This window comes from Ammodytes marinus (assembly GCF_949987685.1).
Source record: "Ammodytes marinus genome assembly, chromosome: 7".
Classification (NCBI taxonomy): Eukaryota; Metazoa; Chordata; class Actinopteri; order Uranoscopiformes; family Ammodytidae; genus Ammodytes; species Ammodytes marinus.
Genome location: NC_137211.1, coordinates 17,086,399 through 17,111,587, shown reverse-complemented (window position 1 = coordinate 17,111,587; position 25,189 = coordinate 17,086,399). Strand labels below are relative to the sequence as shown.

General features: G+C 41.4%; 1 protein-coding gene across 1 annotated transcript in view; it reads right to left on the bottom strand.

Annotated features, from left to right (window-relative positions):
• LOC307253104 (membrane-associated guanylate kinase, WW and PDZ domain-containing protein 1-like) overlaps positions 1-25,189 on the bottom strand; it is a 92,833-nt gene that overhangs the window by 53,105 nt on the left and 14,539 nt on the right. The window contains exon 2 of the mRNA XM_080030975.1: positions 11,757-11,873. Within this exon, the coding sequence (XP_079887101.1) occupies positions 11,757-11,873 (117 nt within the window). The remainder of the gene's footprint in view (positions 1-11,756; positions 11,874-25,189) is intronic.

Genomic DNA, 25,189 nt, shown 5'->3' with positions numbered 1-25,189 from the left:
AGACCCTCTATCGTTCAAGATATCAGGGTCTGGATTTCTAGGCTACCTATGTGGCGCTATTTTAGGTTAATTGTGAACGAATGTGTGGGAAACCCTGCAGTATCTTGGTTTCATGTTAAATCAGTGTCACTTGTCATTAAGTGTATATAACAAATCGTTACTTTAATACAGCGACACAATATGGATATCTCCCACAGTGTTTATATCATAAATTCACTCTTAGGGACTCATTCCCTCTCAGCCAATCACTGTGGGCATAGAAGGTATGAACATGACGTCATCCATAGCAACAGGGTCAACCCCGTCCTCTAGTCTTAGCTTAGGAGTCCCTCCCATTCCTTAGTAAAAGTTGGTCTTAGCAGCTTTGTGAATAGGTTTTAAGAAATTACTCCTTATTAAGAACTTTTAGTGCTCCTTAGGAGTACTCTTAGTGCTAAGATAAAAGGTTTTGTGAATACGGCCCCTGGTGAACAACTCAATGAACTGGCCACAAGAAGTGTCATAGCCCATTGTATTTCTTGAAGATGATCTAGGACTTAAATTGTGTTAATTGTAGCTCTTCCAGATATGAAAAATATGCATTACACAACCATGATGAAATAATTATATGAATTAATATAGTTTTTACCCTTAATAGTAATAATTGTGTTGTTTTTTTAGGTCAATACCACCACGGTACAGAACCTTTACCTGTAGTACCAGCACGTTGCAGCAGCTAGAGAAAAGAGTACGCCATTAGCGGTTGTCTTGTAACTTTATTCAGCATTACTTTAATGGACATTCATAAATCTTCAAGAAATCTAGTACCAGACTATGTGGTTCATATTTTGGAGTTTTGAGTAAAATGTCTCAACAACTATTGGAGGGATCGCGCTGGTCATTTGCAAATGTGTTAAAGTAATGAATTAATCTTAACACGTTAAACTACGATGATGAAAATGGTAAACATTAAACTTGCTTAACATCAGCATGATAACCTTGTCACATTAGTATGCTGGTGTTAGCTCAAATCACTGGGGTCTAAGCACAGAAACACTGTCATGGGTGTGTTCATGTATCCATTATATATTAAACAAAACTGAAAAAATAACATGTTAATGGTGTCTTTTGTCTATGCACTTCAATCTTTGTTGCCATGCTTGCTGGTGTAGTGTCAACAGCAGAGTACACAACAAACTAATTGACTTAAACTCAGCCTGAAAATGAACCCTGAATCAGACACTGGATGTCTGCAGATAGTGTTTCACACTATTGTTTCATTTGACACTAGATTTTTGTAGTGACATAATATATTTAGTATATATTAGTTACTTGATAGCACTGGATTGCTAATCTACAAATATGGAGCATGCTTAAGAGGTAGATTCTGTTGTTAATGTATTTTGTATTTTTTCTATTTGCTTTAACCTATTTGAATTTTGTTCAGACTTTTTTTACATTGTCTATTTCCATTTTATATCCTGCAAAGAAACCCCGGATGTGACATCCTCAATGTCCACATCCTCTTCAGCCTCTCTCCCCTGGTTCAGCTTGGTTCACTGTTCACCTGGGGCCAAGATAACTTGAATAGCTATCCACACACACACACACCTCCTTTTGGACAGTTAAGGTGCCTGTTGTCATCAGAGACTCAAACTGCCTATGATTATTTCCACAATAAAGACTGTAAAATACTAACTGATATGTTTATGTAAAATAAAATTCACCCACATGTCAGCAAACCAAATCCACCACAATCATACACACACACACACACACACACACACACACACACACACACACACACACACACACACACACACACACACACACACACACACACACACACACACACACACACACACACACACACAAATCCAGGTGAAAAAACGCCCTGAGTAATAACAAAAGGCAGTGGGACTGACAGCACTCTCGTGACATTTGATATCCTCAATCGCCTTCCTGCTGTTGACGGTCTGAGGGAGCTTCCACTCATTGTCTAACACAGACATACACACACTCGTAGACACAAACACACCCACCTTTTCAGCCAAACATCTGCTGTTTTAACCCCTGCTGGTAGTGAGTGTAAGGGTGGGGGGAGAACATACGTCACCAACTGACCTGAGAGTGAGATTAGCCTGATGAGGCAAATGTAAACTGTGCAGGGAAATTGTTGTTAACATAAATAAATTCCAAACAATGCTACAATAGCATCTTGGTAAGTGTGAAGACGCTCTGGCTCTACTTGTAACTAAGATGCCGTAGCCACAGTATAAATTGTGGCGTGTTTCTAGCACAACTACACACTTGGTGTTGTTTGGGAAATGTGTGTTATGAAAACAGAGGCTGAGAGCTGGTGTGAGAACAAACTACGTTCATATCTCAGTGCAGACAGATGGGGGGGGGGCAGCGAAAGGCAAGAGTCACACTGGGAGTTAGCAGGGAACTCTCTTGGGCCTCTAAGCCAATTACCGGAGCACCATTGATTGAGGCAGCACTTTAAAGCCTCATCTACACAAGTAGTCCCTTAATACACTGGTCAGATGATGGCTTTGTCTCAACCACAAACAATGGGTATGTGTCCATTTGCATCCATTATGGTGTCGGTCTACTGGACAAGCTTTTTAGAGGTGCTAATACGACAAATACCGAATATAACATTATATTTGATTTGATCATGGGTTAAATTTAATTAAGGCATGTGTCACAACATCTTCAAGCTTGAAGTCTAAAAGTCTGCTGCTGCTGCTGCTGAAATGGACAGGTCCGGTACCTGTTTCATCAGTCCAGATCAGCTGACCCGGAGACCAGGGTTAGTATTCCGTACCCAAATGGCGTTGCTGTGTTCAATCAGCACTTCCATCCCCCATTACAGAGATTGCTGGCTCATAATGATTTATGAAGGGGAACAGAGAGAAAATCAATGTGGCAGCGGTCCTCAGATTAATGTTTAAGCAAATAGCAGCCCCACTCCAGATCCTATCAGGGGCCGAGGTGCTGCTAAGAGCAGGATATGCTGTAGTAAGTTCAATTAACTATGTCATGTCAATGTGTCTGTCTCTTCACATTTTATTAAAACTTTGAGAACATTAGCTTATTTGTTTAGAGTCTCACAAAGTCTGAGGTTACAATCTTGTTTTTTTTTGCTAGAACGATTAATAAGTCAAAATAGTTGCAATTGCACCTTGTCTTTCGGCTTATTTTCAGTTGTACAGTATATTCCTAAGATAATTTTTTGTACTGTTTTGTCAAAAATCCCGCCCATGTTTTTCAAAGTAGGATCTCAAAAATGTTTGGTTTCCCTTTTTAAGGTATTACATTGGCACTAGTAAATACAAAAACATTCAAACAACACCAAAGCCTACATTTATGGAAAGGTTAACTTTCTTTATCAAAGAGCCTATGTATGCTTTTCTTGCAGCACAGTCCCTCGATGTGATTGTTTGATGCAGTTACACATTAAAGAGCATAAGGACAGAGGGACAGAGAGGCCAGACACACAATGCTGCTGCTACCCAATACAACAGGCTATTCTTTCAGCTCGCGCCACAACACTCCACACAGCTGAGTCCCAGCCGCTATTCTCCTGCTGTTCCCCCTGCTCCCACCCCATCTCTCCCCTTTCAATATGGGGGAGAATAATGAAAGGGGGTGGCGGGGGGGCTGAAAATGAATACAGGGCAAGCATGTATAATCTGCGGCATCGTTAGCGGGATATCTTGCAAAGTTACGCAAAAGATTGCAGTGTTTCATTTATCATTTCTTTATACATTTTTTTCTACAGAGAGGGTAGAGCTGGTGCATGGAGAGTGGTAAGTCAAGGAGAGTCACACACACACACACACACACACACACACACACACACACACACACACACACACACACACACGCACATCCACCATCATCACATGGCACAGACAGCACAACCAAGCTCAGCAATATCACACCACAAATCTGCATAGGCACCTATTCCCACAGTTTCCCTCTCAAAAAAAAAATCCACCTGCCTCTTTATATCTGCCTTTGTGTCTATCTGTTTATTCCCTCCACCTGCATCACTTCCAATCTAATCCTGGAGGAAATCTTCCCAGGAGGAGAAGTAAATGTCACAGAATTACCTCTACACTGCCACTCCGGTGCGGCTGCTGCAGCTGCTTTCCCGTCCGTGCGTTATTCCAAAGAAATATTCAAAAAGATAAATCCAAGCAGTCTGAATTCTGCTCTCCCTCTCCCAACCACAACCATCCATGGATCATCCAGTTGTCTGTGAGCGAGTGCTAGCTCCCAGCTTGCAAGCTCATTCAGGCAGGCAGCTAGTAGGCAGCTGCCGTTTTTCTTCAAAGCTCCACGAGTAGAGCAAATTAGAGGTCCAGCCCAGCTTAGAGGCTAAGCCATAGTGAGCTATTCACACTCCAGTTCCTGTCTGAGGCCAATGGCTGCAGCCCCCCCTGCATATTGTCCCGCCCACTGCCTGCCTGCCTGCCTGCCCCCCTCTCTCTCTCTCTCTCTCTCTCTCTCTCTCTCTCTCTCTCTCTCTCTCTCTCTCTCTCTCTCTCTCTCTCTCTCTCTCTCTCTCTCTCTCTCTCTCTCTCTCTCTCTCTCTCTCTCTCTCTCTCTCTCTCTCTCTCTCTCTCTCTCTCTCTCTCTCTCTCTCTCTCTCTCTCTCTCATATCTGTCTTTCTGTCTTCCCCCTTCTTCTTCCCCTGCTATCTTAGCCATAAATATAGATTCTTGACATTACCTAACACATGGTCCTCCCTGATAAACAGCTAGCATCAGGCAGGTCTCGTGACTGAGAAAACCACTCCAGGGGTGAATGCTGTTTTAAAGCAGGGTGTAGAAGCCAGCAGGAAAACGATGAGGGTAAGGATATAGGATGTAGATTGAAGATAGGAGTGTGTTTTAGTTAGAAAAAGATGCTTGTGTTGTTACCAGCTCTATGAGCTATGAATGTGTAAAAATTATGAGCAGTGTTCTTGGTCATACATGGGGAATCCATGATGGATTTGTTTACTACGCCGTGATCGGACTAGACTAGAGAGCCAAGACTTGATTAGGAAGGTGGGTGATTAGGAGCCAAATGGCGGACCACCTTGTACATGGCAAAGCTTACCTGTATCTGCATGGACATGGACTACTGCCCAGGCAACCTGACCACAAAACCCAAGAGCAGCCCTGAGGGAAAAGGACTGCAGCTTTCTGTGTTGAAACACATTGTCCAAACTCATTCACATGCCCTCATTGTACCACAGCTAAAAGTAAAAAATAAAATAAAAAGCTTTACTGGCAGTCCTGGAATAAAACACCAAAAGTGTGGAATACCACATATAGTATCTTGATATTTCCCCTCAAAGTGCTGCATAATAGTTTTCATTAACATATGTTGCTACATGGTATGCTACTTAGTTTAGCAATAGCTGAAGGACAAGGTTGGACATGCTCAAGTCACTTCAATACATATTAAAGTTACTGGTGCAGTGCATATTGAGAATTTGCAGGTAAGATGGTACATCTGCAAAATATGCTGTGCCACGTGATGATGGTGGATATGTGTGTGTGTGTGTGTGTGTGTGACTCTCCTTGACTTACCACTCTCCATGCACCAGCTCTACCCTCTCTGTAGAAAACCTCTTATCGCTTTGAAAATTGGGCAAACTACAGTACAATCAAACTTCACAATTATTTTGTTTAAAGAATTATTTTTGTGAAATACCCTTAGTAATAAGTCAATAGAGAAGATCAAAATAACTCTTGAATTCTCATGTACACTAAACATGAAGTTACAGCCAGTGAATTAGCCTAGCTTAGCATAATGACTGGAAGCAGGAAGGAAACAGCTAAATGCTCTGCCTTAAAGCTTACTTATTAGCATGGTATATCTTGTGCTTTTAATCTTTACAAAAACCTCAGTAAAAAATTACGATTTACTTTAGGTTGTACAGGGGGGCTAGCAGGTATAATGCTTTAGTTAGCCAGTCATTTCCTCCCTGCTTCTGGTTTTTAAGCTATGGTTAACCAAATGCCAAATGTGACTTAATATTTGCCATACAGACGTAAGAATGACATCAATCTTCTTAACTAACTCTCAGCAATAAATGTAATACAATTATTTCTGTAAAATCTGTAACATAAAACTAATGCTTTAAGAATGAACTACATCGACACAATGGCAGCAGTAGTGGTAGGGGTTAGAATAAAACATTAATTTCACATATTGCCACAATTAGCAAACTGGCTAGATGCATTATTCAGCTAATCTGACAACCAAATATTGTAATAAAAGGGCAAACACATTAAATTACCTGACTACAACTACATGACACATATTTTAAAACCTGAAATCCTGAGGTAGATTGGTGAGTTTGTTGAACCTTTAAACATGTTAATGAGGAGAGTAAACTGCACTGATAGACCTGAATGCCTCAATATGAATAAACACCCAATAAGACCAAATGATAATAACAGAGTGCTGATCAACAGGACTTAATATGATTGAAACACAACAGATGCTGTCAGGAGACACATGAACACAAAGTTCCATGAAGAAAGTATAAGCATATCCAGTCTTTAGATCAATGTGTCTTCATCACGCTCACTGCTTAGATCCTTCATGACTTGCAAACACTTAGGAGCTACAGTGTGTGGGCTAGCTGGCCGCCACAGTGGATCCACATCCAAACCATCACAAGACGCTCACACATAGAGAAGTCTGGTTAAAGATGACATGATCATAACAGAGACTCTTTGTTCACTCAGCACAGTTAATTTTCTTGACCTCAAAGATGGGGTTATCGTCGTACTCCACGGACAACAAGATACACAGATACCACTAGCGAGCTGTCTGAATAATAACCATCAATCTGTAAATAGTTATGGGAATTCCCACACCTACTTTAATCAAACAATTCCTAGATCTCTTTTTGGTCCATTTGGACATGACTTCCAGTTTGGATGAAGTGTCACTCTGGTTTGAGCAGGCAAGAACTGCAGAACTCCCCTTCCAGCCTTAACTAAATGAAGCATTTTCTGCAATTGTGGGACTAAATAGTGGTTCATTAAATAGGGACTGCTGACTTTAACTTGACCTGGGGCCATCCTGCGTCATAATCAAAGGACGATTGTCTTACATGAGCTTGGCAAAGAAACAAGATTATTATTTGTTTTGAATCAGAAACATATTGTTTTGAGCTGATCAAAGTGGTTTCTTATCAGGATTGACTTAGAGAATGTAAGACCAGGCTTGGGGTGCAGCTTGATCCAAACTCAGGTGTAGAACAGGAACAGTTGTTTTAGCTAATGGTTTCTTCTGGATAATGTACCATAAGATGCCTTCAAAAATCGGCATAGAAGACATTTTCAATAACAAAAACGTCAGAGACCACAGGCTCCACTGCCACTTTCCACCCACTTCCCAAACACACTAATTATATTCTAAATATGGCAATGAATACACCAACACATGCATTAAACATTAAATTGAAACACAAACACACACACACACACACACACACACACACACACGTGCGCGCGCACACGCAAAAACACACACACACACACACAATGCACCTGTCTTCATACACCATTACTATGCAAAAACACATATTTGCCCAGATTTTTCAATGAGCTTGGAAGCCAACGTTTTTTCTTTCGCCCCCTTGTTTTTTTTTCCTTTAACACAGCAGATATTTGGTCACATGAACAAAATATGAACCGTGCGTATGTGAAAGACAGGCAAACAGAAGCTGGGGGCCCACTCATCCGTTACAAGAATGAATGGCCGTCATTAGCATGAGGCTCCCCGGCAGCACCCTGCAATGCAGCGACACACACAATGGTGAGTGCCACGCTTCCCCCTGCCGTTCCCCCAGAGAAGCCCTTTTGTTTGAGCAGCATCTGGACCTGACCTCCATGCATGCAAGGCCGATGACCCCCCCCTCTTTGCTCCTTCTCAGCTCCCCTCATCTCTTCCCCTCTCCACTCCTATCCTAACCTCCTCTCTCCTGTCTGTACAGCAAACCCCCCTCCTCCTTCTCCTTCTCCTCCATCTCCTCTCCTTTCCTATACCCAATTCGTTCTTCACACACAGATACCCACTCTCCCCCTCCCTCCTCTAGCAAAGGAGAGCAGCCATCTCTTGCTTCTTGAAAAGAAGGTCTGTGTACTAGTGGGCCTTACACAAAGCCTGCAGGGTGAATAAGAAAAACCAAAGAGGAAAAAGCACCAGGGCTACTGGCCATCTGTCCTTCTGGGTTGGACGTGCCTGCTCCGTGTGTGCCTGCTCTTCCCCTCTTCCCCTCACATAATTCCCACCCCTTCCCCCCACCTTCCCTGATTCCCTTAGCCAATATACACAGCATCAACCACACACACACTCACTGTCATGCAAACATCACAGGTTCCGGATGGCGGATGGCGGTGTAGAGTAGGAAAACAGACTGAGGAGAGAATAAGGAGCTGCCACTTGCCTGGATGCAGAGCGAGCCTGGAGCCAGCAAATCAGCCAGTAATCCCTTTCTTTGTGTCAGCGGCAAACAGAGAAATTTGTCTCCCACAATGATTTCCCCGAGAATCGGCAGTGGAGTGGAAAACAAGGAAGCGAGGGAGTGAAGGACAGCGAGAAGGGGAGGGAGAAAAAGAGAGAGAGCTAGAGAGAGAGGGAGAGAGAGAGGAGGAGATGGAGGGCGAGAGCACAAGCGGCAGAGGCAGGAGACAGTGGGAGCAGCTCGAGTGTGACAGGAAGGCAGCAGCCACCACAACCGAGCCACAGGGACGCTGACGGTCGGCAGAGGATTTGAAGTGAAGAGAGGAGGACGACAGAGGAGAGAGAGATAGCAGAGAGAGAGAGGGAGTGAGAGATCAGATCAGGTTGGGGGGTGGGAGGGGAGGGGGTTGTTCACTCTGTGGCTCAAGCGCTGGGATAACGCAGAGATAACCCTCATCCCCAAGCAGCAGCTGTAGACGTGAGAGGGAAATGAATCCCGCGAGAGAGCGACTTCTCTATCAATTGTGACATTTGCTGCACATGATAACAATGGCCATCTGTAGCAGGCAGCCAGGCTATGAAGGAAAGGGCGGGAGGATGGCTTGACAGAGGAGGGGAGGGGGGTTGTGCTTTTCCTATAAACACACAAGCCCAAATGAAAAAAACAGCTCGGCCAGTGGTGGAGGGGAGAAAGGCACCTGTTCGAGTCAAGCACAGGGAGAGGGAGCAACACATGTGCTCAGGAGAAGGGGGAGGACACTGGGACAAAGGAGACAAAGGGGGCCGAGAAGTGTGGCTTTTATTTGACTGCTTTTGTCATTCTGCCTTGTCAAGCCACAGAAATATTTGCATGTGAGTGTGAGCAAGAGAGAGCGACAATAAACAGGAGCTGGCAGAGATAGTAGGTCACGAAGAAAGGGAGAGAGGGAGGGACAGGAAGAAATAAAGAGAAATGAATGATACACACTATAAAGGTTTTCAGTTTTCACTCAAACAGCACTGTGTTGTCATCAACAGACAAAATATCAGAAAAATACATTGTCCCAATGTTGCCTTAGCCCTAAAAGTGATTACCAAGCCTCACACAGGATAAGTCTGGTGATATTACTTTTTCTCATTGTCAACAAATCCCATGAAATCACCAAAAAACAAACAAAGAACTGATTATACTCATAAGTATTGTCAGTGTAGCCAAAGCTCTGCCTATCATAGTCCTGTGTCTCTGAAAAACTATTAAATTCACATTAATGGGACACTTTATTTTACCGGATGACACATTCCTTTATCAACTTAAACATTGGCACTGTAGTTTATTTTAGGTCAATCCCACACACGACGTCCTTTAGCTTTAAATACTCACTAGTGCACCAAATTAATGTCTGAAAATAGTCATCTAAAACACCATTTACTCTTTTAAAAACTTCACTTTTGTGGCCTGTTCTGAACAAGTAAAGGTCCTTAAAGTACAAGGGACTTAGTTTCTGTTGATTCTAGCAGCACCTTTGGATAAAAGGGGAAGCAGGTGCGTAAGTCCATAAAGACAGACTGCAGATGCATCCTGTCCTTGTGAGGTAATGTATTTACTGTATATGTGACTCTGTAAGATTAATAATGTTAATATTCCGATGTTGATTCAGATATGACTTTGATTTAGTACCATTCCGGAAACAAAGGCTGTGAGAAATTAAGGAGGTGACGTAACATTTAAGAGGTAAATGTTATAAGTATTTCACCAGAAAAAAAGCACAAATTAGTAAAGAGTACGAAAATTTAATTGATTCTCCTCAAAGTAAGTGATATGGTCCTTTTAGCTAACTTCTGTCAGTGAATGCAATTAGCAGTCCCCTCCCTCACCACCATATGAACACACAGCCGTCTTCTTCAGCTAGTGCCGCGATGGAGAGCAGCGAGTCATCGTACACGGAAAATGAGACCCGCCTCTTTATAGTGCTCTGTCTCCTAATTGGATAAAACGAGCGGGATACTCAAAATTGTATCTGGCCATTACTGCAAAGCTGAATGACTGGGAGACCTGTGTTATGAACTGCGCATACTGCCTAAGTAATTGCTGTATGAATATAAAGTAATTTAACACGTACATTTACAAAAGAAATATCACTTAATTCTCCTTTAATCATTTGGTGACCCCTTGGATTGCTTACAAAATGCTTTTCAACATATATAGCATTATTATTTGGCCTATGTATTTTATTTCAGATTTAATGTATATTGTGCGCAGAGGCCTTTCCATCATCCTGTGATCTTTGCGAGCGCCCAACATGTTCATCTCATAATCAGGCAGGAATCTATTTTCAATATATCAGAACATCATAATCCCACACAGGGCACCGGGGAAGGCTCAGAGAGGCGGATTTACTGGTCACATGGCTCAGTGCAAGAGAAGGACAGACAGCCGGAGATAGACGGAGACATAGGGTGAAAAAGCAAGGAACTAAAGAGACAGATAGTGTGTGAGTGAGGGTGTGTGTGTGTGTGTGTGTGTGTGTGTTTGTGTGTGTGTGTGTGTGTGTTGGGGGGGGCTTGTCTTGAGAATGATGATCCTTTTCTTGCCTGATTAAATCATGTCTAGGCATATGTGTGATGATCAAAACGATTCCTCAGGAGGGTAACACGCGCACATACACACACAGACACAGTAATCGCATCTATAATAGATCGACTGTGCGGTTTAGTTGAAAAAAGCTTAAGCATCAAACTTTGTGGTCATCGCAACAAGTCAATGAAAAGATTTTGTGAACACTAATACGATAGGAATACAGTAGGAAAATGAACTGAGTAGAGCTAGACCGTGTCACCTAACCGCTGATACAATTGTGACTTAACTGAGTCCAGCTGGGGAGTCTGGCACGGTACTGGGTGTTTGGCCCTCCCCGCGCTTTTTGTATATTTTACAGCTATGTGAGACAGCTGCAGAAATGGTGTTCTGGCAGGGTCAAGACACAAGTTTAATTGATAGTTAGTTACGTAAACAATACTACAGTTACAGTGTTTGAAAAATGCTGTTTCCATCTTCATTTGTGAAGCTGAGCTGGTGAGTATTTTATTTAATGTAAGGGAAATTAAGTGCAACAGAATAATGAATGGGTGGGGACAGAATCAGATTAATAGAAGATGAAACAAATAAGAAAGAAGCCAAAGGATAGTGGGTCATTAGGGTGAAGAGGGAAGACATGACTCTAAAGACTGTTAAACACACTATTCTTTAGCTAGATGTTCTGGTTTAAACATTCGCGATCACATTTTTTTTTATCACAATATTTGTTTTACTCACAAGGCACAGCATGGCGATACAGATTGGCTCGGATGGTCTTCTGCAGCTCGTGGTCCGGGGAAGACTTCTGAAATCTCAAACTCAGGTAGTGCTTCAGGTCTTTGTTGAGCTTGTGACCTGGAAACAGCCGACAGACAAGAACAGCTCAAATAAACAAACCTCTCAGCATCAAAAAAACTGCTCGTTAAGATATGAAAGGTCTTGACATTTCAAATGTTGAAAGGCTCCTGGATATTAAAATAGCACACGACAGGCCTTGTTTACTTCCCTGGACTATTTGACACTAGAGATCCTCCCGTAAATAAATACATTTAAAATTGTGTCTAATTATAATGTAGTTAAAGAAGACAATCAAATTAAAACAGTTATGAATCTCCTTTAAAGCTCACATATTATGCACTTTGCTGTCAATTTTATATGGTCTAAGTAGTCCCTAATACTTATTTTTTTAGATGTTTGCTGAAAAACCCGTTCAGATCATTTATTGTAGCAAGCCTCTATACCCTGATTGTCCTCTGGTCTCAGGATGACCTATATTTGTGCGATCTGGCTGGCCCCTCCCACCTCTCTGCCGGGCTTTCTTTATATGTCCATGGGGCTCTCCCACCGTCTCTGCCGTACTCTCGCGATACTAGAGAGACACTGCGTGACTGCGATCACAGTGTTTACCCGGAGCTGGTTGCTTGTCCCAAAGCTAATAGCTATACACCAGTCAGGCAAAACTACCAATAAAAACTATTATTTTAGTTTCACCGTTTTAAAAAAAGCACAGGTAGCTTCCTATCCGTTGTGTTATTAAAAACGAGGCATTATTAGACTGCAAGGGGAAAGCTAAGTTAGTGTATTAGGAGCAAAACTTGGTGCTAAAACCGAAGCTACATGGGCGCTAACGCTAAAAATAAGACTCAGACGATTTAAACCAGTGAAAACAGTAGCTTCAAAGTGTGATTTCTACAGGAATATCTTCCCATCCTTTGTCATGTTAAAAACGAGTCATTTTCAGACTGCTGTGGGGAATATAAACAGCGTGTTATGAGCAAAAGATGGTTGCTTGTCCCAAAGCTAATAGCTATTACCAGTCAGGCAAAACTACCAACAAAAACTATTATTTTAGTTTCACCGTTTAAAAAAAAGCACGGGTAGCTTCCTATCCGTTGTGTTATTAAACACGAGGCATTAATAGACTGCTGTGGATAAATTAGTGGAGTATGAGCAAAAGCATTCTGTGTTGGTGTATGTAACATTCAGGCTGTACTAAGGGCATCTTGTCGCTTAGCGGGGAAAACAACATGGCTGTCGCTCGGAAAATTTTCCATCGGATCTCGGGGCCGTGGACCAATAAGAAATGGGGGGGTGGGGTTATCATAAACTACTGCACGTTGGACGTTTCTGGGGGGGAAGCATGGACATATAAAGAAAATATGGGGATGTGGCTGTGCCGACTATTAGGTAATAGTCGGCGAGAATTCTGACTGGAGTATATTGGGGGGGAGGGGTGGGGCACACCTTTCTAGGCACACCGTGGACCCATGGATGTGTTAGAACACATTTAAAAAGTGCATTTAGCACAATATGTGACCTTTAAGTGAGAGTCTACAGCCATGCTAGAAGCTATGTGAGGCATTCCTCATGTACAGTGATGATGTAATCCAATGTCAGCATGCTACAAGCTCTTATTGGCTATGCACACATGATGAATCGAAGCAGGTTTAATGGTAATCACGTTCACCATCTTAGTTTATTTTGTTAGCATGCTAATCAGCCATAAACACAAAGTACAGCTGTGGCTGATGAGGCAAACCCTTTACCGTAAATAAACCAATTGGTTTTGCAGACATTGAGGCAAACCAAATCTATTTGACAAATGCCATTTTTTGATTTGTTGATGGTGGTAGATGGTAAGTAAAGGGTTTCCCAATGTTGTTATAATTCATCCTGAGGCCGACGTAAATTACTGAACCAAATTAATCCATGAATTTTTTAGACATTCCACTTTTGAGATGGTGGACCAACTGACCCACACTGCCATCCTCACAGCCATGCAGCTAACTTAGCACCATTTGACACAAAGTGAAGCTCAACCTACTGGATTTGTTTCACTAGAACTTTTCTTCAGAGGGTAATTGGGCAAATAACACATATATTGACAGTCTGAGTAAAGCAGAGAGAGAGACACACACACAGTATGTGACGTAGAGATTGAGGTGGGTTTAGATAATTGATTAAAAGAGTCTGTCATTGGCTGGAATACCCAGGCTTAGTCAGCAGCCATCCAATCGGATGTGATGATGCTGTTGGCTGAGTTTGAACAGAGCCCCCACGCTCACAATGGGGCCAGATGGTCAGAGCTCGCTCTCACGCCAGGGTCTCATTTAGGACCATTTAATGATCTCCAAATATATCATCCATGTCTGGGGGAGCTGGCAAGCAGTTCTTGGGGGAGGTGCCATGGTCTCCTGTCGGCCTCAGATCACAGCGGAAGAGGTTCACTTGGCTCTGTGCTTTGAGATGGCAGCGTCGAAGAGCTGACTGAGTTTACTATGCAGCTAAGGGGAAATATAAAATGTTTTTAAAGTCGCAGTTGGAGCGTTGTTGACGGAATGTCACATATTTTAGTGTAAAATAAGAAATGGGGGGAGAGGATAAAGTCACATTTATTTGTATCTGTCAAAAGCAGGTACAATAGATCAGGTTGGGGGGTGGGAGGGGAGGGGGTTGTCATCTGAAGCTATAGAATACTGTTTAGCTTTCACTGACACACCCTTCGACTGCATTGATGGACAAGGGCGGGATTTCATAAATTTGTACCAGCGTCCAACTTGAAGTGATAGAAGGGAAGCAGCCATTTAGCACGATGACTGTAAACAGGGGGAAACCGCTAGCCTGGCTCCATCCATATTTCCCCAAAATGCAGAGCTATTGAAGGTTTGAAAGTAGGACTATGGTTGAGTTTTGGTTGAGTCAGACGGATCAGTAGGGTCAGTGTAGCAACTGAGAAGGTAAAAACGGTCTTACAGAAGAGGAGTATCTGTCTTCTGCCCTGAAGCGTCCCTGTGGTGACATCATTATACGTGTAGGTCAGCGTCAGCGTCTTAGACATTACTATATCAAATCAAATCATATTTGGAAAAACCCAATATTGTCATGGCCCTAATTCTGATTCTCTTATGGGGCATTTTCTATCCAGAAGTGGAGACACTGGTTGGTACTTCAACTGCTGTATTTTTCCGTTTCTCTACACACACACACGCCACTGTGTAATTCAGTGCAAGCAAAGCACAGTCAGGTAATTGTTACCTAGCAACCAGCCAGTGCTGACGACCATCATTATGGTCCCTGCTAGGCAAGCAGCAGTCAGATTGTAAAAGGAAAAACAGATACAACAGCACACTAACACAGACAAGCATTATTTCAGTTTGTGAATCCTCTGCTGCTCAGTGTCTAAGTCTGCTGTGATTTGATTTATATAAATAGCACAGCATTAAAAATAAAATATGTTACACGTACATAAGCGTTTGAATTCACTGTTGTGTCAGTTTTGCTGGCTCAGATGCTTTTCCCGAGATAGGGACTGCTGTCAGGAACAACCCCCTCATGTGGGTGTGCACAGCTAGCAGAGAGCAGGCCGCCCAGGTGTCATGCTCCATCAATGACAAACTCATCAAATATTCAATATTTATGAGGATTACAATCATACCACTGTGGTCTCTCTCTCTCTCTCTCCCTATCTGTGTGTGTGTGTGTGTGTGTGTGTGTGTGTGTGTGCAATTCATATATCATTAACCTATCTCCCCTTCCTTTCTAATGCAGATGTTGAATTCTACAGATTGAAAAATACAACCATACTGATACCTAGCTGCTTCAAAAAACAAGATCCTGTCTGACCCAGACAGAAAATTCATGGTTTGATGTGATGCCTTTCGTCAGAGCCACAGTTTGACACATTTACAATTCAGATAAATAAGAAGAGGCTCAGAATGTTCTTTTTTCTTTTTCAATTTATTACAACGGTCAGCTTTTCTAAAGTATTAAATGGCTTTTGAGACATTGGAATGAAACAATAGAGTTTTTTCTCTTGACCCACATAGAGCGGTTTTCCAGCACCATGTGACACACAAAAAAAGCTTTAAAATCTAATAAAAACAACCAAATGTTTTGAGAAAATAGGAGATTGTATCACAGCTCCACAACTACAGCGCTGCAGGGTTCCATAGATTTTGAATAATACACTTGGTGAATTGAACAATTCACCATTTATATTATATTGAAGGAAGATGCTTGTATTGTATACAATAAGACACAGCATATTGTTTCTGGGAATGTGCTGGAAATTCTCAGACACTGTGTCCGCTTACATTGTTACATGTTACAGATATGACTTGGATACAATAGACACTTTCTATATATGCAAATGTTAATGTTAATTTTTTGTTGCCTATTATTAAAACCAACATAGTACAGAAATGAGACTAAGAGTTTAAAATCATGTTAGTGGCTTTAAAAATGTGTAGGCTACTTAGACGCAGCTTTGGGTTGAGCTAATCTTATCATGCTAACATCCCCCTGATGACAATGCTATATGCTGATGCTAAGCAGGTTTACCGTGTTAGTTAAGCCTGTCAGCATGCATACATTACTTAAGCTAAGTAGCACAAAAGACAAAGTAGGGTTAGCGTGAGTACAGGAGTTTGGTCATATAGAAATAATTGGACAACTAAAAATATAACCTGATGTTTTCACTACATACGTAAAGCTAAGTGATTATTAAAGTCATTAGTCCAAAGGATGTTGCGATATTTCAGCAGTGGACTGATCGACAGACAGGTTGAACAATACTTCCACAGGGCCAGAGCGCAAAGAGTGTGAACAATTTGAGTTGAAATTATCAATTGAATAGGTGATACAAAATAAAAAATGTATACATTATTATTTCTGTCTTCAATATTCTTTATGAAAATAACTGAAAATCAGTCTCTCTCCAGATGATGAGAGGGATTCTTGACTTTCATAACAACAAAATTACTCCATCAGGGATAATTTGAGACACCAGAGACATATGTGCACTCAGAGATGTTCCCTGGGAGCTGAGATATTTGTGGAGCCGGCTGTTAAAAGACTGTGTGTGACAGAGACCGGGAGCTTTTAAACCCTGGATGTGGCAGAAGAGAGACAAGAGAGGATGTGCGGCTCCTGTCCTCTTATACAGTAGATAGACAGAGAGAGAGGGAGAGAGAGAGAGAGAGATGGGTTTAACCCAAATAAGAGTGGATTATACACATCCACCATGCCTCCAGTCAGCATTACATAACCTTAAATCTAGTTATGCATCCCTATCTCATTTTTGGGGATGGGAGGGTGTGTGTGTGTGTGTGTGTGTGTGTGTGTGTGTGTGTGTGTGTGTGTGTGTGTGTGTGTGTGTGTGTGTGTGTGTGAGTGTGTTCTCAAACATCTAAGGAGATAGTTCACACATTCTCCCATATACATGAAAACACAGTTCCACAAGCAGAACATTAATCTGTGTTTTATTTTAAAATGTCATGCATAGGTTGTCTTAAGAACTGTTTATAAAAGGTTTGGATGTTTTTTTATTTAATGCCACAGGGTAGGTATGTATGACATTTGGTGAGGACTCAACATAAACATGCATTATAACATATTGGCTAGAAGAACACAAACATATGGCAGCTGTTGCTTGAAACATCAGCAGAAGACTGCGAGGCAGCTGCAGCCTATATTACCACATACCAGCTGCTAAACCACTGCTACTACCTGTCAATCATGCCAGGTGGTTACCATTTCAAAAGAGAGTGCTACAAATCCAAACAGCAGTTATGGTTTGGGTGTTTTTGATTATTTGTACATAGGCCTACAAGTAGATGAATTAGCCTAAATCACCAGCTTAATGAGTGTGTGTAGCTCTGCTTAGCTGCTGATTGGGATTCATCTGCCGTCCTCCAGCTCGACACTGCCCTCTGTGTCTCTGAGCCTCACCACTGAATGTCTCCTTCACATATGCCCGTTGCCACAGCAACCCAGAGCCCGCCAGTGAATTAGATGAGTGAGATGAGCCATGTGTGGTCTTTATGGGCTGCTGCCCCCTAGTGGTCCATCTCAATCCTTCAAAGATGGGATTCTTTTTCTCATGTGATATCCTGTCATATCAGCTACAGACTGAAAAATGACACCACCAAACAGTGGTGGTAAGCACATTTATTTAAAGAATATTTATAAGTGAAGTTTTCAGGTAGCCTACTAACTTTTTATTTCTCGTGTTTTCAGTCCAGTTCAAGGTATTACTGAGGTTAATGTGCTAGACTATTTCTAAATAAAAATACAAACCATCAGCATATTTTTTAACTCTAGCCAGAGCCAGGCTCACTGTTTTCTCCTGTTTTATGTTTTTTTACACTGAGCTAAGCTATCAGGCTGCTGGCTCTAGCTCCGGCAAAAAAGCGAAAAGGTGTATTATTTTAAAACTATTCCTTTACCACCATAACCTACGGTGGCAGACAATAGATTCAGATGTGCACAATTTTAAAAACAGCACTGTTGTACAGAGCTAGATGTCAGAAGCAGTGGTAAGTTGGGGATTTCACAAGCCTGTCTGTTATCACATTTTGATAAAGCGGGCTCCGCTCTGTCTGCATCCCTCTACCTGGTGTGGTGCTGTGGCACAAGAAGAGCAACAAACTGAACCCAATTACTGACACAAAATCACACTCTAAATTGTCCATTTTGGTTTCAAAATCTTTAAAACGGACGTCTTTGTCATACAGTTCTCATACAGTTCCCAGAGCCATCTCAGGCCCATAACCCAGAGCTCAAACTGAGCACAAAGAGACAGCATTTCCTCCAGAGGACAAATAATATTGTATTTCCTCCTGCCAATTCCAAATAATGGCAGTAGAGTAGGAACTGGAAATGCTGGTTCTTAAACAGTAAATTCCATTGTTTCAGCAGCTTCCTGTGGGTCTCAGGACATCCCGTCAGTCAACACTGGACTCTCCAGTTACAGATGAGAGCATTTAACTCTGCATTATCCAGCAATATGAGGAGGGGCCGACTGAGAGAGGTGAACATCGGGGGGAAAGCAACAGACAAAACTAATCAAATAGTCCTGCTTTCGGTGATGGGTTTTCACTCGAAACCCTCTAAGTGTGATAAAGTAGCAGCAAATCTCCAGCTATTACACAGCAATGATCCTGGCTGAGAGGTCACGACAGCCGATACAGGAGACATGTCAATAATGATATTAAACGCAGGACACACTTGTGTCAATTAGACACATACACACTCTCCTTCTTCTCTCACACATACACTTTCACATACTGTATATTAAAGTGTGTTCTTTTCAATACTTTTAGCCGCTGTCTTATTGCTGCTTTCCATCAGCCTTGCGATCAGCATGGCAGGGGCGGAGAGGAAAAAACAACAATCACAGTTTAAATTGATGTATGACATTCGTATGGTTTCCAGGCAACAAATGGTATCAATTCATTTCAGTGCGGTAAGACAATCTTCTTACGGAGACTTGAAAGTGGATTGAGATAATAAAATAGCACTGCAGCTGCAAGTCTTGCTTTTTGCTGAATTCGAAGCGTACTACAGGGTGTGTCGCTGCACTGTAACATCCTTGTTGGGTGTGGTTACGCCTTTGACCAAACATCTGTCGATGAGGGGACAGACTTGGAAATGTATTCAATTCTATTTTATTTGGATTTGGTTTCTCTTCTATTTATACACTTTTTATGTATTATACATACATACATAAAAAGTGCATTAAAGTGCCTGTGAAGCCCATAAATCTAGTTTCTAGTTTTATAATATACTTTTCACAGCATTTAATGTACGTATTATTTTATTCTCTAGACTCTGTTCTCAATCTTCAGTGATATATTATTTGAATGTCTTTGGGTTTGTCGCAGCTTGAATATCTCAACTTGGGCTCTGGAAGACTGTAATTACCAGTAATTAGTTGTAGCCCGAGAAATTATATCATACAGAGTCAATTTATAAAAAGAGTGCACCAGCTTGTCCCCTTCAAACACTGATTTCCAACAGACCATTTTTGTATGTCTACTACTGGATATTATGCACAAATGTATGGATGGTTTATGTGAGCAGGCAGACGGACCAGTTCTGACCCAGTTCTCCAGTGCTGCTGAGAGTCAGTCAGCAGTAAGTGATGGGAGAACTGGTTGATGGAAGAGTCACAGAGAAAGACACACACACACACACACAAACGCACACACACACACGGCGAGCAGAGGCGATATGTTCCGCTCCAGTGCGCTGCATCTGTTCATTGCTAAATATAACCAGAGGAACCCAGTCCTACTGCTCCCTCTGCTTTCTGTTAATAGCTGAGTAGGCTAAAGGATGAAGGAAAAAAGGCAGGCAGGGAGGAGAGAGGGGGAAAAGTATGATTGTGGAGACCAGAATGGATAAAAGCTGGAGGGAGAAGGCCAAGAGGCGGGACAGTCTTATATGATGTGGGCGCCATCCAAGATGAACAGACACAATGCTTATAAACTCTTCCCACTCCCGAAAAAATATTTGAACACAGACTAAACACCGGCAGCTATTTCTGTCAAAAACTGACACACCAAACACACCAAGACACTCCAGATGGCAGGATCTCTATTCCTATCCCCTTGGGTTCATATTTAAAGTCAACGAAAAACAATTCTTTGTGGTATGTTTCTAAAAATAAAAAATAAATGCACAAAGAGCAGCTATTTTAATGTGCCCATTGTCTCATTTTTCCTCCCGTGGGCAACACGTGTAAAGACATTGGCGCTTCAAGGCTGGGCTGAATCCTCCCTGTCGCTGATAGAAAGCATCTAGCAGGAGGCAGTGTGTGAGCATGCCATCAGTTCTGACTGGCTGCCTCTGTTAAATGTCATTGCCTGCCATGGCCGTCACACACAAAGGGCCCTCCTGTGATTAAAGTCCCCTCTTTCACAGGAGCTGGATGACCGTGGGCAATGAGACAGATATGAGATACACGTCACCGTCTTCCCCTCCCTCCCTCCCACCCACTCTATACTTCTCTTGGCTGCAGCAGCAGACTTGAAAACATGACACTACAGGGACGAGAGTGTCATCACTATGCGGCTAATATGATGAAACTCACAATAAAAACACATGATGAGAAACCACCGCATAAGGCTTAAATAACATGTATTTGGACAAAGGAGTGGAAAAAGGAGAAATCTTTCCAACGGGTTTAATATCCACTAAATTGTATCTTGTAAATGTAAGTTGATGTGGCACGCAAACAAACCTGGAGTTGACTTGGATTAGGAGACGGAACTTCTAGTGACCTATATCTAAGCCCTCTGCAGTGTTAGATCTAATATTAATTAAGATATGGAACACCCACTTTCACAAAAATAGACTTCTAACCGAGGGGCTATCCATCAGATGTACAGAGCTATGTGTAGGGAGATAACTGACGGACAAGGAGCCCTCACAGGGATATTCATTAAATGAATCTGTCATGTGCATTTCCTCAGCTAGTTATCCAATGAATGTTGCTACCAAAATGTTGTGTGAGAGGGAGCAAGCACTATATCAGAAATGCCAGCTGGGCATGTTTGTCAGAGGTTTTAGTTAATAGGCTTAAAAAAAATAAGTGTTCTTTACCAGAGGGTGAGGCAAATTTACAAAGAATTACAGTTTTGAAAGTGCTGTCAAGAAGCCTGCTTTCGTACACACTGGAACTGCAAGAATGATTAATTTACAACAGGGCACACGCCTTAGTCTCTGTCAAGTCTGAGAGAAGGGATAACAAACAGCAGACTGACAGCTGGGGATCAACAGCTGAGATAAGATTAAAGAGAAGCCTTGGATCTTAGAGGCAAGCATTGTTGTTATGATTCTGCAAACCTTCATTAGGTGTACATCAGTCCATTCTCTTCGTACCTAAATCATTCTCAGCAACATGTATCAGCACGAACATACACAAGTCTTGTTTCCGAAGACAAAAGGAAACGTTTTTGATCAAATCGGAAACGTCGGCAAATCAACCAAACCAAGATACAATTTTGTGGTTCAATTTGAACAGCACGTTAAAAGCAAAACTGGTGTAACGATGTGAGACACATGCCATACACAGCTTCTGGCTTTTGGTGATACACAAGACGGATTCATCTGGCAAATCTACGCAGTACCTATTGGTGACGATACAATAGATGGTCCGGAGAACAGAGGAGTTTGTCCCTTTTTGTAAGCGATCGGTGTTCATACAGAAACATGCGGGAAATGGACAGACTTAAAACTAGGAAGATAACGATGGATTTGTAACCAACCAGAGGACCAAGGATGGAGATTTGTGCGAAAATAACTGACCTTCACACTGTAGGAAAAAGCAGACACTCTTACACAGCTGGTTAGCACCAAACACGGATGATTGTGAGACATTTGAAATGGAAGAATGAGAGGAGATAAACAACAGGTGATGGAGACAGAGATCCAGACATGAAGAGTTCTATATAAATGGAGAAATGGAGCAGCAGGGGGTGGTTTCATTATGATGTTTAGCCAAGTGGGTTGCGATGCAAAGCAGTGCTGAGATGAAAGACGCCTTTGAAAAGCTTCCTGGGTGCATCCGCCCTAGCATAGAATTGTCATTATTATAAGAATCAAGTAAAGAGCTGAAACGACTGATCAATCATGAATGTCATTTTTAAAAGGAGCTTCTGTAGTCTTAGTATTTTCTGGATTTGAGGAATAACTTGAGTATTTTTTTAATCAAAGCTTTGAACTCCCCATTATCTTTCTAACTTAAGCTTAAAACAGTTTCCAATTCTGCGCTCAGGCAATCTTACGTTATGGGATCCTATGACAATCCTATTTAAAGTATAGAAAAATGAATGCAAAATTATGATATATTTACACTTAGCATTAATATGTTAAAATCACTAAAATGAGTACTGCTTCCCTCCCACTTACAGAAACTTGCAGTTTCATAAAATGACCTGATGATACAAAATAACTGTCCCAGTCCATTTTGAAAAATGGAGTAAATTTCTTATTTGTTATATTGTTTTGCTCCTTATCTAGCGCCCTTCGTATCATTGATGCGTTCAAGGTTATTGTCATACAAATAGTTAAACTCTATAAGTAATTCCTTCCTTCCCACGTCCTTCATACTAATGACAAGTAATCTACCAGAGCTGGAAAGGCGATGACAATTATGGACAATTCCCAGTGCTAACCCCCAGGCAAATTCAAGTCAGGCATGAGTTCAAGGTATCAGAAAAGGAAGGACGTCTATTAATTGTGGGTCAAAGACCTTGTGTCTTTTTAAAAGCTTTTCCTGGTTGAAAAAAAAATCTGTCAAGATAGTAAACCACGAGAGAGAGAGGTAGAATCCACACCCACACATATACGGTATGGTATTATTTTATCATGAACATACTGGACGTAATTAAGTATGTATTTTAGAGCTAAAACAATGATTTAATAAACTTTTGCAAATACATGTAATGTGATTATTAGACCACAAATTGATCAGAAGCTATATTGATAACCAATTAAGTAATTTCTTGCAATACTGACTACATTTCCCTGCTTGCCCAAGGTGAATATTTTCAGGTTTTCATAGACTTCTTTGATAGTATAATTTTTTTTTTTTTGTTGGTCGGACCACACAAGTCATTTTAAGACATCTGGGAAGTTCTGATTTTTTTCTATTTTCTGTGTTTAATTCATATCTTTGGATGTTACCATCCTGTGTGTGCACACAGGGACCATTCTTGGAAACTTTCTTCAAAAGTGAAAACATGTTTGAAGGCTCAAGGACCCCCTCAGCCTCTGACAATTAATATTTGAGAGTTGGCTGCCAAGAAACATCACACCCAATAAGTTAGAGTCATCACGATTTTCCTTTGAAGACACCAATATGGAGTATGTGACAAAAAAACGTACAAAGTGTACCGTTAATAAAAATTTAAAAAATGAAGAACCACATGTATTGTCATAACATTGCATTAGTCAGTGTCTCCCTTTGTATCCCCCTAAACAAATGAAAGAAATTAAAGTATAGCCAAATTACAGTCCTGTCTTCTGACTTGCCCTGAATGACCTTCTCAACACAAAGTATTTCTCAGAAAACACAACTTCCCACTACCTCACCTCACCCCCCCAGCAAAACCAGATGCCGCCAACTTCTTACAAACAACTGCAGCCCACGGTGACTCCCCCCTCCCCCCTTTGGACAGATAGAAGCTTACAAACAGTCCCAGGCCATAATAGAACAAATCTGCACCGGTTTTGAGTTAGAGCACCATGTGTATCTCTTTTAGCATTAAGAAGAAGCAGAAACTAATATTTGCCTTTTATCATCTTGGCATAAGTGTTTAAAAAAAGAATATTCTTCATTTCCATTTCACAGTTATCCAAAGGGAGTTTTGTATATTTGCCTTGATGGTTTACTGATTAAAAACAGCCACAGCTACCATGGATAACCTTACACTGAAGGTCTCTCTCTCTCTCTCTCTCTCTCTCTCTCTCTCTCTCTCTCTCTCTCTCTCTCTCTCTCTCTCTCTCTCTCTCTCTCTCTCTCTCTCTCTCTCTCTCTCTCTCTCTCTCTCTCTCTCTCTCTCTCTCTCTCTCTCCTCTCTCTCTCTCTCTCTCTCTATATATATATATCTCTTTTGTTTTAAATGTAGTTCTCCTGAACAAGATTTGAGTCAGTTTCAGGTCATGTGTCCAAGTTTAGTTGTTCAGAGTAAATTGACACCACCAGATCAAGAAAGAAGTTTCCATCATTACATCACTTTGTGAAAAGAGTCTGAATGTACTCTGGAAGTAGGCTACAGTGAGTCAGGCTCCAAGTTAAAAGAAAAACAGAAAGTGATTTGATAGGCGGAGGCATGTGTCAGACAGTGGTAGATTTGTATGTGAAATCAGACCAAAGGACTAAAAGAAAACATGGGAATTTAAGCAGGCTATTTCGATATGTTTACCAACTCACTGGTCATGACCAGAAAGTCAGACATGTCTTGGAAGGACAGCACATAAAAACTGGAAGAAATACACTGTAAAAGTCATGTCAGGATTTGCTGCTTTTCTGTTTTGGTATAGTAAATCTTTGGATTTGTTCTGTTGGTCAAACGAAAACAAAAGACTTAACTTAATAATTTACAAAATACATGAACAAATTATTATTTTCTTTTTAAAATAAAGATATTTTGAAAATCGCCAGCAGTTTCAGTATGGATATTTTAAAAAAAATGTAAAGCTTTAAAAATTCCTCAACAGGGAAACCTTTACTTTGGAAGAAATAACTATAAGCTGTCAAAGCGGCAGGTCGGAGGATTGATCAGCCAACAGAGAATTGTCTTATGGGTATTATGGAGATGAGTTCCAGCTGCACACACATATGTTAAGGTGTAACACATCAATCAGACTGTGTGAAGCTGCTA